Consider the following 13698-nt stretch of genomic DNA (forward strand, 5'->3'; position numbering starts at 1 on the left):
GTACTGCCTTCCTCCCCTAAAGGAGAAGCTCTACAGTGAGCTCACAGAGAACCGCAGAACCATTAACTTTTGCTGCTCATAGAGCTACTCATTTCTTCCTAAAGTCATACTTTTTTGAGGTTCATTCCAGCCAGTGGAAGAAAAATCCTCCTGAAAGTGAAATAGGCCTGCTGGAAAGAAGGCTCATTGACAGCTTTGCGTATTTTATGGACATGTTACATCAAGCTAAGCCTTTGCCATCTGCTCTGCCCCCAATTGTAAATGGAAAAAAAACCCCAACCAAACAAAAAGAACAAATCACACAAGCATCAAGAAGATAAAAGTGATTTAACTGCCTGTATATGCTCTGCCAACAATGCAGCTTGCACTGAAGATGTTCTTTTCTCATGATTCAGACACAAATCATGAGGGAAACAGTTCACACACGACACAGTAAATTTCCTGCTGAGCTGGAGTTTTCTTGAAGCAAACCTGACTCCACAAGAGGGTTCAACTGTACTTATATGAAATTATGTGAGCTTTATGTAAAGACTGTCCTTAAATATTTTTTATATTGTTTGCAGCTCAGGCAGTAAGGCAAAATGGGGTGTGAATTATTTAAGGGATAATGCCCATGGTGGAGGAATACGTGAGGCAATAAATGGCTTTTGTAGGTAATGGAACACCACAGCAAGGCTGTGAGAGATGTGAGAAGCACAGAAGGCATTCATTGAAAATATGTCCCAGTGCCTGTTCAACAAGGAAAAAGTTAAACAAACACAAGTGCGAAGATTGTGGTTTTCTGGCCATGTGAGGATTTGGGAAATCTATGCAGCTAGTTTGCTAGAGAAAAACCATCAGAAAGCATTGAGGTGACTAGATTAATGGGGCAAATAATTAGCAGGGGCGAAAAAAGTTATGAGATTCAGCACATGCAGGTGTCAATAAAGATGCATCATCCGTGGGAAGCTTACATTTTGCACTCAGTGATAAATCCTCGTATCGATATGCAGCTTGTTATATTCTTGCTGCATTGTTAAGCACAAAGACAAAAGACCTGAACCATCCATGCAACATAACATAAATCACTGTAATGCCTACTCAAGGGTTTTCCTTTAAGAAATGAAATTATAATCTAATGTGTTGTATTCATGGAATATTTGTGGAATGCAAATTCCTGTAGAACTGGACTCATTGTGAGCATAATAGGCAAAGATCATTAATGAAAAGATTAACAAGCAGTAAATCTATTCCTTGAATTTCTCTTTAAGTTAATTAATAAAATTTAATTAGCATCCAGACATTTGATTTTCTCTTAGGATTATGAAACTAGAGACTTTAAATTGTGGTGTGTATATATATGCTTCAGCATAAAAAAAAATGGGCCTACCTCTTCTGCTGGTGTAACTCTACTGGACCATCTTCTGTGACTTTGAAGGACCTGCGTCAGCTCACAGTCTTGCAAATACCCACGGTGGCTAACCTCTATTTACAGCAACAGCCTTTGAGAATGAAGGCAGAGAATACAGGGATTGCTGCTGCCCTCCTCAGAGGCTAGCGTGGATGCATATACACTGAAGCATCTGGCAACTACAAGAAATATGTCAGGTGTGTTAAGCTGTGATATTGGGAAGCATTGTGGTAGCTACAGGACTTGCTTCCACCGCTGAAGGGAAATCCTGTAACAGCGATTAACCCCTGCTGCAGGAAGCTGTGTCTTCATTCAGTGGCCAATAATAGTAAATTAGTTTACAACATTTTGCACAAGGAAACAAATGGAACCTGGGAGCCTAATTAAAAAAAAGAAAAGAGAGAGACAATTATTTATTTTTCATATACTTTGTATTTATATATCCTTAGGTAACACAAATAAATCCTCTTATTCTAATATCTGCATTGCTATTCGTTAATGAGTCAATGATGCTCTGCTCTTCTGCACATAAAGATCAGCTTACTCTTGACATGAGCAATGATTGGACTAATTCGTTCCTGAATGAAGAAATTATTCAAGTTAGACTCTTGGTATTTAAGAAGATAATGTTTTCATCTTCCACACAAATCAGAAAAGGCACAGTAAATTAAATGAACAATATTCTCATTACTAATGACATGTGACTGTATGAAATAAATATTGTATCTGTAATATATATATCATTTATAAAGTTGGCTGGCATTACAGGTGGGACTACCTTAAGGTTACCTGGCAACTGCCACAGTACAATCTCGTTTTCACTCACTTTGCCAAATACTAACTGGGGCTGAAATCTTCCATCTGGATGGGAGCAGGGCTGATTGCTTTGCATTTCGATCAGATTAGTTTCACTATTTCTAAACAAAAGAGAGAAGGTAATGTTTTGCCAATGTTAATACAATCTGATAACCTTTCTTTGAGAAGATGTACTGTCCCTGTTTGTTGTCATGAAGAATTAAAACAAAATGCATGAATGGCTTATGTATCAGAGTTATGCTTTTTGCTGCATTTTTGAAATCCAAAAATCTGTCCAAATCTCTCCAAATTTCAGAAAATCAGTCTATACATGTTCAGTAAGGCCACTAGATTTTATCTGAAGAGTCTTTTTGTAGTTATATGCTAATACTCTGCACTGTAAGGGACTAAACAAAAGTTTTCCTGTATTTGTAAACCTGCACACCTGTAGGCGGTCATTAGCGTGTGATGCAGGAGCTGAGAGCAAGCAGACTTGCTTATCTTGTACCATAATAGTGTCTGTGTAACTTAGCAGTGCCAAACCTAAACATAAATTGGTTACTCATGTCCTAAACAGAGAGTACTGCAGTAACACATAGCTCAGTCCAAGTTACTCTAACCTAATTCAGAACTGTCCCACATACAGGAATATGTCATCTAACTCTAAAGATCTACAAAGGGATAGATTTCATTTTTTTTTAAATAAAAAAGACATAGACAGAAGGGCTGACTGAGGCAAGGGGCAAGGTAGGCTGATGCGTGTACAAGGCGAACTATGACTGGCCTAGGAAGAAGTGTGGGACAGGAGGGCAGTGAGAATAGCTGAAAGCACCTGCAGAAGGAGAGGAGATGTGATGAGGCACAGAGGAGCAAGGGCAGAACTGGGCAGAGTGAACAAGGAGGCTGGGACTGTGAGGAGTCATGAAGCTGGATGAGCATCTACACTTTTATCACAATGCACAAGCTGCATCTCAATGTTCTTCTAATAATTGCGCTTTTGTGTGTACATTCTAACTAAGCATGAGAATATACCAGACAGAATAGCAAAGACAGGTGAAAAAGAAAAGAGAGTCATCAACTCTTGTAAACTAGCTGTCAGGAAATCATAGCAATATTAATTCAGAACATCTTTAATTCAAGCTAAACGTCAAATATTATTGTACACGTCTGCACATTCATTGGTGTTTAAATAATGTCTTTTTGTAAAATATGCCATATACACAAAATTATTCTGAGAAATTAAGTACCTGAAAAGGCAAGTACCTTATCCTCCAATAAAAGAGCAATCTTCTTCAGTCCAGTGGTCTGGCTTCTTATTATTCCTATCTCCCTGTTCCTTACAGGCTCAGAAAAAAAAAATAAAAATGGGCAAACCAGTGCAGCTACTGTGCAGCAATCCAAGCTCTTACAGATCAAAGGAGAGAGAGAGAGCACATTGCAAAAGTAAAGGGCAAGCCCCTCTCTTTTCGCATCAGTGAGACTTGAAATCAGACAGTTCTGCTGCTTGCAACTGTGGCAACATAATGTGCGGGAAAAGAGTGCTATAGGTCCAATCATGTACTGCTGAAATCAGTGAGGCTTACAGTAGTACTGAAAGCAAGGCTTCGGCTAAGTATGTTTAAGATCAAGCCAACTAAATACATTCAGACTTTAACCCTATAAACAGTCATTGTTCTTTAAAGGACCATCATTCAAATAATCTCCCAAACATTTTCACCTTTTTTCTTTCTGCTTACCCTATAGTACACCGTAGATGGCAAGGAATCCAATCTAATAGAAACCAGATGGATCTGTGGCCTTGGTTATTAGATCCCTTTTTCCCCAAGGTTTTTCATTTGTAGACTGAGTATATTTGATCTGGAAGCTACTGAAATCCAAACGCAGAACTCTGCAATGCCATTCTTCGAAATCCCCTTTGAAAATACAGGTTGGGAAACGCTGTGTCTTTCTGCTAGATTTTCCATTTAATGTAAGAGCAATTTCCAAAAGCCTTAAAAAACATACATTTGGGTAACAGTGCTCTCCCTCAAGCCTACAAGGCTGTGTGCTTGTGTGCCTATTGCTGTAATAAGAGCTTTTGTGTGGTTCAATATCCACTTAGCATTGGATTTTCGGATCATGACTTAGAGGCAATTACTATCTACTCTTAGCAAGTTGGAAGCTGAATGCTATGTTCTCTCTGATTATATCTCCAGAAAGTATATGCCAATAACAATCTGAGCATTGATTTCACATTGATTAATACTAGTAGTGAAATAGAAAAGGGCATCACTCAATATGCAAGTTCATCAGTCAGCTTATAGCAAACTGCTGTCTTGAAGAACATCCCAAGGAAAACCTCCAAGCATGTGACTACACCACAGGTCTACTTACAGGTCGACTTTACTGTTAATTTGCAATTTAAGTGTCAAATCCAGGAACTCGGTCCTGTGCCGGTCAGATGGCAGAGAGAGATGTAGAAGTAATTGATAGTCTCCTAATTCATGTTGGAAGTATTGAACGTGCTCTACCTTTGAGATGATGAGAAGTAGTGTCTGCAGGGACAAGAGCATATGGGGAGTAATAGATCCTTACATTCTTTGGAAGAGCTTTTGGAGTCCAGGGCTTACCTTCCTTGAAATAAGTTCCTACTTACTATTGTGCATAAAAAAGCATACTAAACAGGAACCTAACTATGTTCTGGAAATAACTTGCTCTCTTAATTCAGAACATTTTATCTTTTAAATCTTCTAAGTTGGTCTTTAAAGTTGGCAAAATAAGCACCATTGACTAACAGAGTCAAACCACATCTCAGGGAGTTTGGGGGCAGCATGGAGAAGAAAAGGGAGAAATTTTCTCATGTTCAGTCCTTATATGTGAATATTATATGAATGCATAAAAAGAAGGCCCTGACTTGAGTTTTGCCACTATTGCATTGTAAAACTGACAACGTTCCCCTGAAACCAGGGAATTCATTTCAGATTGATCTATCTGTGGCAGAACAGCACCTGCAAATCAACACTATTAAATAAACTTCTATTTAACCTGTCCCTTTGTGCTTCTCTTTACTTTGCACTATACTTAACAAATTTCGGGATGTCACAGGGGAGCCATACATTAAAATTTGAAATAGTGGCCTGAAAATCTATTTATCTGTTTTAAAAAGAGCATATTAGGTTGAAAACTTACACAATTTCAGCTTTTCTAAGGAATATTTCTAGTACTTCAACCTATTTATTTACCTATTGCTTAAGACCAAACAGGGTATGCAAATCACAATCCATTTCCTGGCCGGCAGAGGTGTAGTTAGGTCTTGACGACCTTTCTTGACTTGGCATCACAAGCATCTGACAGCTGTAGATGCCATGATGTCCTTGTTTCCTCATAATGAGAGACATCTTTTTCTCAAAGGCCACAACGGATTTCAAAGCAGTTTATGGCCCCAATATGTATAATGCATTTGTAACTTTGAGTGACCTACATGTCATTCAGCTATATGACAAGTTGTCAGTTCAGTGTCTTTCTAGACACAGCTTCAGAGAGTTTGGTTTTGCCAGTTTTGCATATTCCAAATATATGATGTCCAAATGGTACAATCCTGAGCCTTTGAATGCACTGCTGTTACACTTTTAAGCTCTCTTTCCATAGATAAGGCTATGGGAATCCTCTGGATTGCAGAGAGAAGGATGGGACACAATGAGTCCTCTGAAGTTTAGCTGTCTGGCCAACTTGGAACTCTTGTGATACCAAGTTTAACTCCACAGTTAGTTGTAATTTCCTTTCCCCTCGAAGCATTTTCAGTAAAGTCTGATGGAAGAAAGAGAGCTTTTATAGTTCAAATCTTCATGCTGCCTTTTTCCATGTATTCACTCTTCTTTCCAAACTCTCATATTTCAGGGTAGAGCAGAACTGGAAATGGTACAGAGAAGGGCAATCAGTATGACCAAAGATCATGTATGAAGATTAAAAAGAATAGTCCACTGTAGACTGGAATAAAAACAGCTGAGGGGAGACACTCTCAGTGCATAAGGAATCATGAATGGTGGGGAGAACGTGAATAGGGAAAGCTTATGCAGTCTTTCTCACAGTACAAAAGCTAGGTAGCATCAAAAACCTAAGCAAAAAGAAGGTAAAACTGTGCGAAAAAAGTATTTTCTTTTGTTTGTGTGCAACTCAGCTGTAGAACTTGTTGCCACAGGATGGCTGTGAAGGTCAAAAGCATAAAAAGGTTCAAAAGGAATTAGATACATTCACAGAAGAAAAATCTGTCAGGTATTCCTGAATACATAAAGATAAAACCACTGTCTCAGGTAGTACCTAGTCTGCAAATTAATAGGAACTGTGAGAGTTTACCAGAGGAAGGGGCACTATACTCTTTCTACCCTTTCGTTAAGAATCCCCAACTAACTTTTGTCAGAAATAAGCTACTGGGTAAAGAGGACCTTGATCTGACCCAGAATAGCTGTTCTGCATTCCTGATACCCTCTTCGATTGCCTTTGCAATTCCGCAGGGAGATGATAAGGTTATGGTAGATTGAAGGCAGTTAAGGGGATTTTTGCTTTTCCTCTGTCTTTGCAGAAAGTATGTCTCAGCAGAGCCAGAGAGTCTTGTCTCTTATTTCTGTCCTGCCATGGATCTCAAGACTTTACTTTTGCTTCAACTGTTCTTTACAGAATAAACGATGTATGTTGAACAGACAGTCCTGAATATATGCTAGCTTTATTCACAGCTCCCACTAACTCTGTAATCCCTGCGCTCAGCAGCACCGGTTGTCATTGTGCTTTGCAGTGCTTTGCAGTGCTTTGCCTTTGTTCAGCAAGGTCATGCTGTGGAGGGTGCAGAAAGCAGCACCTGCTCAGGAATGACTTCACTGAGCACTCAGCCAGCCTCTGGTAACTCACCGTGCAATCAGGCAAACAATGACAGATGCCACCCTATCATCAATGATGTGGTTACAGTCTAGACAGGCAAAACTGGAAACAAACCCCGACAAGGGTCTTGCTGCCCTCTGGGAGAGGGAAGGAAGGGTACCTTCCTCTGGTATCAGATGTCACGAAGGTGCTGGTGAGCCCGTGTCCCAGCTACAGCCCCCTTCACTTCAAGTTTTTTGAGCAATTTGTCCTACATAAGGGGAGTCATACGTACAGAGCTTCCTGAGGAAAACCGAGCCCATGCTTCTCTTGCAAGTCTGGTCAGTCCAGTCATGGGGGTGCTTCTGGGAAAAAAGTAATTTTGCAAAATCTGGCTAAGCACCATTTTGAACCATAAAACCAGGTGTTTTTCCTGTCATTAGAGGGTATTTTTTGTATTTTGTAATTAAACTGGAAGTTCTCAGGAACACAGCCCATCTCTTTGGTCCACACTGTCCAGCATCTGCAGTATACAATGAGATCTTGACCAAGCATATTGTTAAAATGGCCAAAGCACAGGAAATACATGAGCGATAATAACTAATAGCAAATATATGTGATTATCTCACAGTCTAACATGCCTTTGACTCATATTTTCCACTGTACATTTGGTTCTTTTTTAGGATCTCAAAGACTAGAGTGACAGGGCAGGTGTGTGTATGGGCAATACAGCTATATGCCATGGGGGGAGATTTAAACTTGCACCACATTGCCTTCCTTGGCTACTGGAAGGAGCAGAGCCGTAGTAGCATGGAGATCCCTGAAGGCAAGCATATACTACTCCTTAACTCTGCTTACTAGCCTAGACAGAGAGCCTATATACTAATATAATTCTATTACTGTGGGTATCTATCTTGAGTAGCTTGGCTTTGCTTACACAGGTCTTGGCTGTGTTCAGAGCCGTAGATATATCCTGGGGTATAATCTGCATTCACGTAATGCGGAAGATCAGTAGCACTGCCAGGTGAGAGTCCCAAAAGCAGGCTGAGTATCTGCCACTGCATCTTTGCGATATGTAACCACTGCATCCTGCAGATACCAGATCTGCACAGGATCCTTCTGAATTCCAGTTGGACAAGGCTTCAGCTGTGCAGGGGATCATCAGAGCTGAGTCCTAGGTAGCCTCTACCACTGTAGAAGGCTGCTGGCTTTCAACAGTCAGGACATGGCAAGGAGGACTTATGAGCTGTAAGCGTGACCATAGAAAGCTTAGCTGTCTCTTCATGGCAGAAGATAGGAGTTTTCTTTGCCATCATCCCTACTCTATACCTGGACTTCCAGATCTTGTGACATTCTAGGCCACTTGCCTTGAAGGGGAGCCCAAAGCGCATGATTAAATGTGACCTCCTCCCTGTGCAAAGCGCATTCAGTGACTGACTTCCAGCAGGACGTAGTTACTGTGTATTTATGTGCTTACTGTAGACAACAGAGACAAGGATGGATGGACTCCTGTTCATTTGGAGATGGAGGGCCTTATATGAGAAGTGTCAGCAAGCTGACTTATGGTACTCTGACGTACATTTGCTCCGGAAGATTCATCATGGCTTACTTGTTTTTCCATCTGCATAATTTTATAGGCAGGCCTTAAGATGCTCAAGAGAGCCTGAACATGACCCTTGTTTCTTTCACTCTGCTGACATACCGCTGGGAAAAAGTGTTTAGCAGCACAGGATCCATTTTGCTTGAAGACATTGGACAGTGAGTAAAATATAAATAAACGCAAATCCTGATTCAGTGACATCAGCACCTATGAAAACACTGTAGCTCTGGTGAAGAGTTCAGCTGCAAAGGGCTTCCTGTAGAGACCACAGAGAAGTTGATGATGCATATAGCTAGAAAATAATCTAAAATTCAAAATTAATTCAGTTTCATCAGTGGCTTCCTGAAAATAAGCAATTAATCATTTACTATGAATAGATACATATTTATCTGTTAGCATTCCACAGGTCCAAATGATCTCTGATATGTCATTTCTACATTAAAAATACCTTAAACACCATCACAGTCCTTTTTGTTGTTTTCCCCCGCAGGAAAAAAAAAAGATCAAAGACTTGAAAAGACAGAAACCAACCCCCATGCTCATTTCCACTAAGCACATCATAGAGTAAAGAGGAAGCACATAAGTGGGGAACAATTCACCATCACTTCAATTTGAGCCTTGACTTACAGCATCACGGTTCACTGACAACCCTGGCCACTAGCTATTACCAGTTGTTAATTCCAAGGAAGGTGGTGGAGCATGGTCAGAGATAAGAAACTTTGGGAAACTACTTCCAGTTTCTTAGAGGTTGGTTTACGCCCTAGAATCTGAAGCTTAATGATCTTTCTTTTAAAGCCTTTTCTTTTTTTTTAAATCCTTAGTATTGTAGCTCTAGGCATTCCCTATCCATCTCCAAACCTTTCTGGCATCACTCTAAATCCTTTTCTTCAGACACAAGTTTTACACTCTGGCCTTAAAATGCAACTATGGATTATGCATTCATTATACTTGCGAACACAAGCAGGATCAGCCCTTGTAAGTATTTGGATAAGGGACAGCCTTTGAAAGCCCAGTATCCTATGGGAAATGCTACGGCTGATTCACCAGGTGCCAATATTCTGTCTGGTAATTCGCAATTGGTACTCTTCCAGTTAGCAGTAGGAGACATAACCGCTAATACTGCCAGCTGCTACCTGGACTGCCTTTCTTATCTGTTGTCTTTCTCTTTTCCTGTTTGTCCTCCTCTATCTTTTGAGAGATATTCTGCAGCAGAGACAACGACATTAAAGCACTCAATTAACATTAACTGAGTCACTAAAAGGGCAAGTAGCCTATCCTAGAGATAAGGCAGGAGTTCTGCTGGATAGAAAGCATTCAGGGCATGAGGAGGTAGGTCTGAGCTGGCAGAGTGGCTGTTCTCTCTCCCGGGGGCTGGCTTGTTGGGGGGACACAGGGGTACACATGCTTCTCAAAGCACAGGCGAGTAAGTTGAGTCGTGACCTTCAGTACGTGCCAGCTGGGAAGCAAGGTGTAGACCCTGCAGGGCACACAGCCATTTATTTGATCCCACTGATCTCAGAGGATGCCCAGCCCCCGCACAGGTGTCGGTGTGCAGGCCCGACTCCTTGCGTCCCGCCCCGCGTGGCTCCGCAGGCGGGAGAGAAGGGCTGCCCTGCAGCAGGACCGCGGGGAGAGGAGCGCCGGCCTGGCGTGGCTGGGGAATAGGAATCCAGCCCTGGAGGCCCAGGCCGCGCTCAGCAGCGGGGCGGCAGGGAGGCCGGAGGGGCCCAGGAGCAGGCGCCCGCCTCAGCCCTGCAAAGCCCAGACCCCGCGAGTCGCCCGGCTGGAGCCGCTGAGCCTCAACCGCAGGCAGACACCAAGCCCGCCCCTCCCGCTTTCTCGGGGCAGGCAGGCAGGGGCTGCCGGCGCCCCCGCCCGCCGGCCAGGCCGCCGATCGCCATGGCAACCGGCCAGGCCGCAGCCCGCCCGCGCCGTGTTCCTCCCCCGGGGGCGGCTGCCGCCGCGGGGTCCGGGTCCGGCGGCGCCGTCCCCCGCTCCGCTCCCCGGGCCCTCTGCGGTCGGCGGCAGCCGCCGCCGCCTCTCCCCCCAGCGCCGGGAAGGGACTCGCTGCGCTGCCGGGGCGGGGGGAGGCCGCAGCCGCCGGGCTGTGCCCGCGGCGGGCGGGGCCAGGCTCGGCCCCAGCTCGGCTGCGCCACCGGGGCCTGCCCGGGGTGGGAGAGGAGGAGGAGGAGGAGGGACTCCGCAGCGGCAACAACTGACGTGTCCCCGCCATGGAGCCCGGTGTGATTCATCAGCGGCGGCGGGGCGGCAGCGGGGTGCCGCGCACCGTCCCCGCGTAGGCACGGCCGCGGCGGGGGCAGCCCCGGCACCGCTCTGCCGCCCGCACCGCCTTCCTCCTCCTCTGCCCCCGCGGCTACGCCAGCATCCCGGGGGAGGCAAGATGGAAGAAATCCTGCGAAAGCTGCAGAAGGAGGCGTCGGGGAGCAAGCACAGGGCCATCAAGGAGAGCTGCACCTGGGCCATCGGTAAGAGGTGGGCGGTGCGGGCAGGGGCGCCAGGCTGACCCCGCCGCGGCCGGGCTGCCCGCCGGGGAGCGGAGCGGAGCCCAGCCCTGCCCGTAGCGGTGCGGGGCAGGAGCCTCCGATGGGGAGGTTTTGTAACGGCGGGGGCAGGGAGACCTCAACAAACTTGTTCCGCGCTGGCCGCTGAGCTTCCAGCGGCTGGGGAGGGACCGGAGCGCCTCCGGCGGTTCAAAGTGCCCGGGAGCTCCGCGCTGCTGGAAGGGGCTGTGGCACCTGCTGGCGGTCCCGGAGAGCGTCCGTGTCCCTCGCCACCCCCACCTCCTGGGTCTGCTTCGTAGATCTTGCGAGGCAGATACGGGTATCAGTAGCTACCAGTTTCTCTGCATGTTGGGGGGGGTGGGCTGGTGGTGATGTCTTTTCTCTAAAGGCTTCTCCCTCCCCGCCCCAACCTCTTTCCATCGTAAAAAAAACCTCCAGTACAGTTTTCACTGCTAGCTTATGTTCAAGCATCTATTTTAAAAGCTGGATTTTTTTTGACTGGATTCCATAAGCTTTTTCATCCTTGATGTATAATGGAAATAATGATCAATAAAACGAGTTCTTCTTTTAAGGGAATATGAGCTTAGGTAAATTGCAGCATCCACTCATTTTCAGAGATTGGCTGTGACTTGAAACGCTTTTGATGCTAACTACCTAGTCAGCAAGACCCTTAACTTACATCAGCATAACTGTGATACTTAAAATTGTTTTAAATTTTTATTTTTCATCCATACATAGTTACAGCAATCTGTGGTAGTTCATACCTGTTGCTGTCTTATTACTGGCCTTTCAGCTTGATGTTCCATGGGTTGCTTCGTTAATTGTCTGTTATCCTTGCACAGCAGCCATGCTAATATCTTCTATACTGTTCCAGTTTTAGTATGTGTGCTGCCTGAAGTGCTGATATGTGAAAGGGAGCTTACTGAGGAAAAGATGGTAGTCAGTGCCTTCTCATTGGGCACCCAGTGTCCCGATAGATTCATGCAAATCTTTGGAGACTTGGAGCAGCAGTGATTATTGTTCTGTCAGCTGGAGTAGGTATAAATTTTAGGATCATTGGTTCAGAGATTGTAGCCAGATTGTATTACTATGGTTGAACTCAAAAGTTTCTTTTAAAAGCCCTATTGTTTCCTTTGGTTATACAGAAACCTTGGATTCTGCTGATGCTGCTATCAAGATACCTCCATATCAGCTAAGGTAAGAACATTTAATGTTGAATCCTGTGGAGCTGTGAGTATTTGTAAAGTTGAAATAAAAACTTGAATTAAAAGTGAGGTAGGCCGAGGAGGGGGCTAAATCTATGTGATTTCTTTAGTTTGTAGATACACGTATCTAGGCTGGTAGTAATGGTTAATTTGCTGATGAGCCCTTGGCCTCTAGCCATGAATGAAATGTAAGGAAACATGTGAAAATGGGCAGGAATATGTATAATGGTGATACTTGGTTAGAAAAGAGGACTGTCTTATGGTCTAAAGAGTTTTTCTTCTAAATTACAGCCTTCAGTGTAAGTGATGATGCTTCTCAGTGTGTTTGTTTTCTTTTAAATCTAGATCAATTTTTGTTTACTGAAAATAAATATTCTAGAAACTGAAAGGTTATATCACCACATAGCTGGGACAGTGGGTAGGAACTAAAATAATACAGTTTCTATGCCTACTTCTTCCTTTAGCCTGCTGGATTATCTTGAGTAAGCCTTCTCCCTTCTTCCTGCTTCGATTTGTACACCTATAAAATGAGGGAGGTGGCACTGCCCCCATTTGTAGAGCTATTTAAGATCTCATTTTGGAAATTCTGATTGCTATGGAGAAAGTAAATAGGCAAAATTTTCCTTTCTGACAAAACCACTAAGAAACATCAAAACAAACTAGCAAGTGCAGTGTTCGAAACAGGAGGATACTGCTTCACACAGCTTATAGTTAAGATGCGAAGTGCTTAGACTTGCCTTGTTAGAAAATGTAATGGATGCTAAAAGTTTGCAAGGGTTCAAAATGCACCCCAGCAAATTGATGCAAGAAATTGATTGAGGTCTATCAGATGCAAAGGTACCCCTTCTTAGGGTACTTTAGTCAGAGATGATTGAGTTTATAAAAGAGTATAGAGGAGTGTTGCTATGAATTTGTCCTGTCCTCTAGTCCTCTTGGACACTATTAGCTGCTGGCAGAAGTGGCACATTTTTACCACAATATTACTCTCCTTAGAATATTTTTACCACCTCATTACTCCCCACTGCTCCTTTCAGATATGCTTGTGCAAGGAAAATTAGGGATTGAAGAGCTAGTTGTTCCAGAGCAGTCACCAAATAGGGAAGGAATAAGAGCAGTTCTTTTGCTGCTTTAAACTCCTGTCAGCTGCAGCCCACAAAGGGCCTCAAGTCAATGGGGAATGGGTGAAGCACAGGTCTGACGTGACCAGTGCCAGACACATGCACTTCCAACACAGGTTGGGCAGCAGAGAACAGCTGGATGAGTAATTCCCAGGAGCTCCATTAGAATTAGATTATGTTTACTTGGCATTGTGGTTAGAGAAAACTTGGCTCTTTATCTTCCCTTTTATCACCTTTC

The 13698-nt window shown here is 43.8% G+C and overlaps 1 protein-coding gene across 5 annotated transcripts in view; it reads left to right on the forward strand.

The window, feature by feature from the left end:
* The first annotated feature begins 10785 nt into the window (after positions 1-10785).
* ARFGEF3 (ARFGEF family member 3) overlaps positions 10786-13698 on the forward strand; it is a 100520-nt gene continuing 97607 nt past the window's right edge. For all 5 annotated transcript variants that reach the window (XM_075145937.1, XM_075145938.1, XM_075145939.1 and 2 more), the window contains exons 1-2: positions 10786-11101; positions 12283-12334. In XM_075145937.1, coding sequence (XP_075002038.1) covers positions 11017-11101; positions 12283-12334 — 137 coding nt within the window. In that variant the 5' untranslated portion in view covers positions 10786-11016. The remainder of the gene's footprint in view (positions 11102-12282; positions 12335-13698) is intronic.

This window comes from Calonectris borealis, chromosome 3 (assembly GCF_964195595.1).
Source record: "Calonectris borealis chromosome 3, bCalBor7.hap1.2, whole genome shotgun sequence".
NCBI classification, from domain to species: Eukaryota; Metazoa; Chordata; class Aves; order Procellariiformes; family Procellariidae; genus Calonectris; species Calonectris borealis.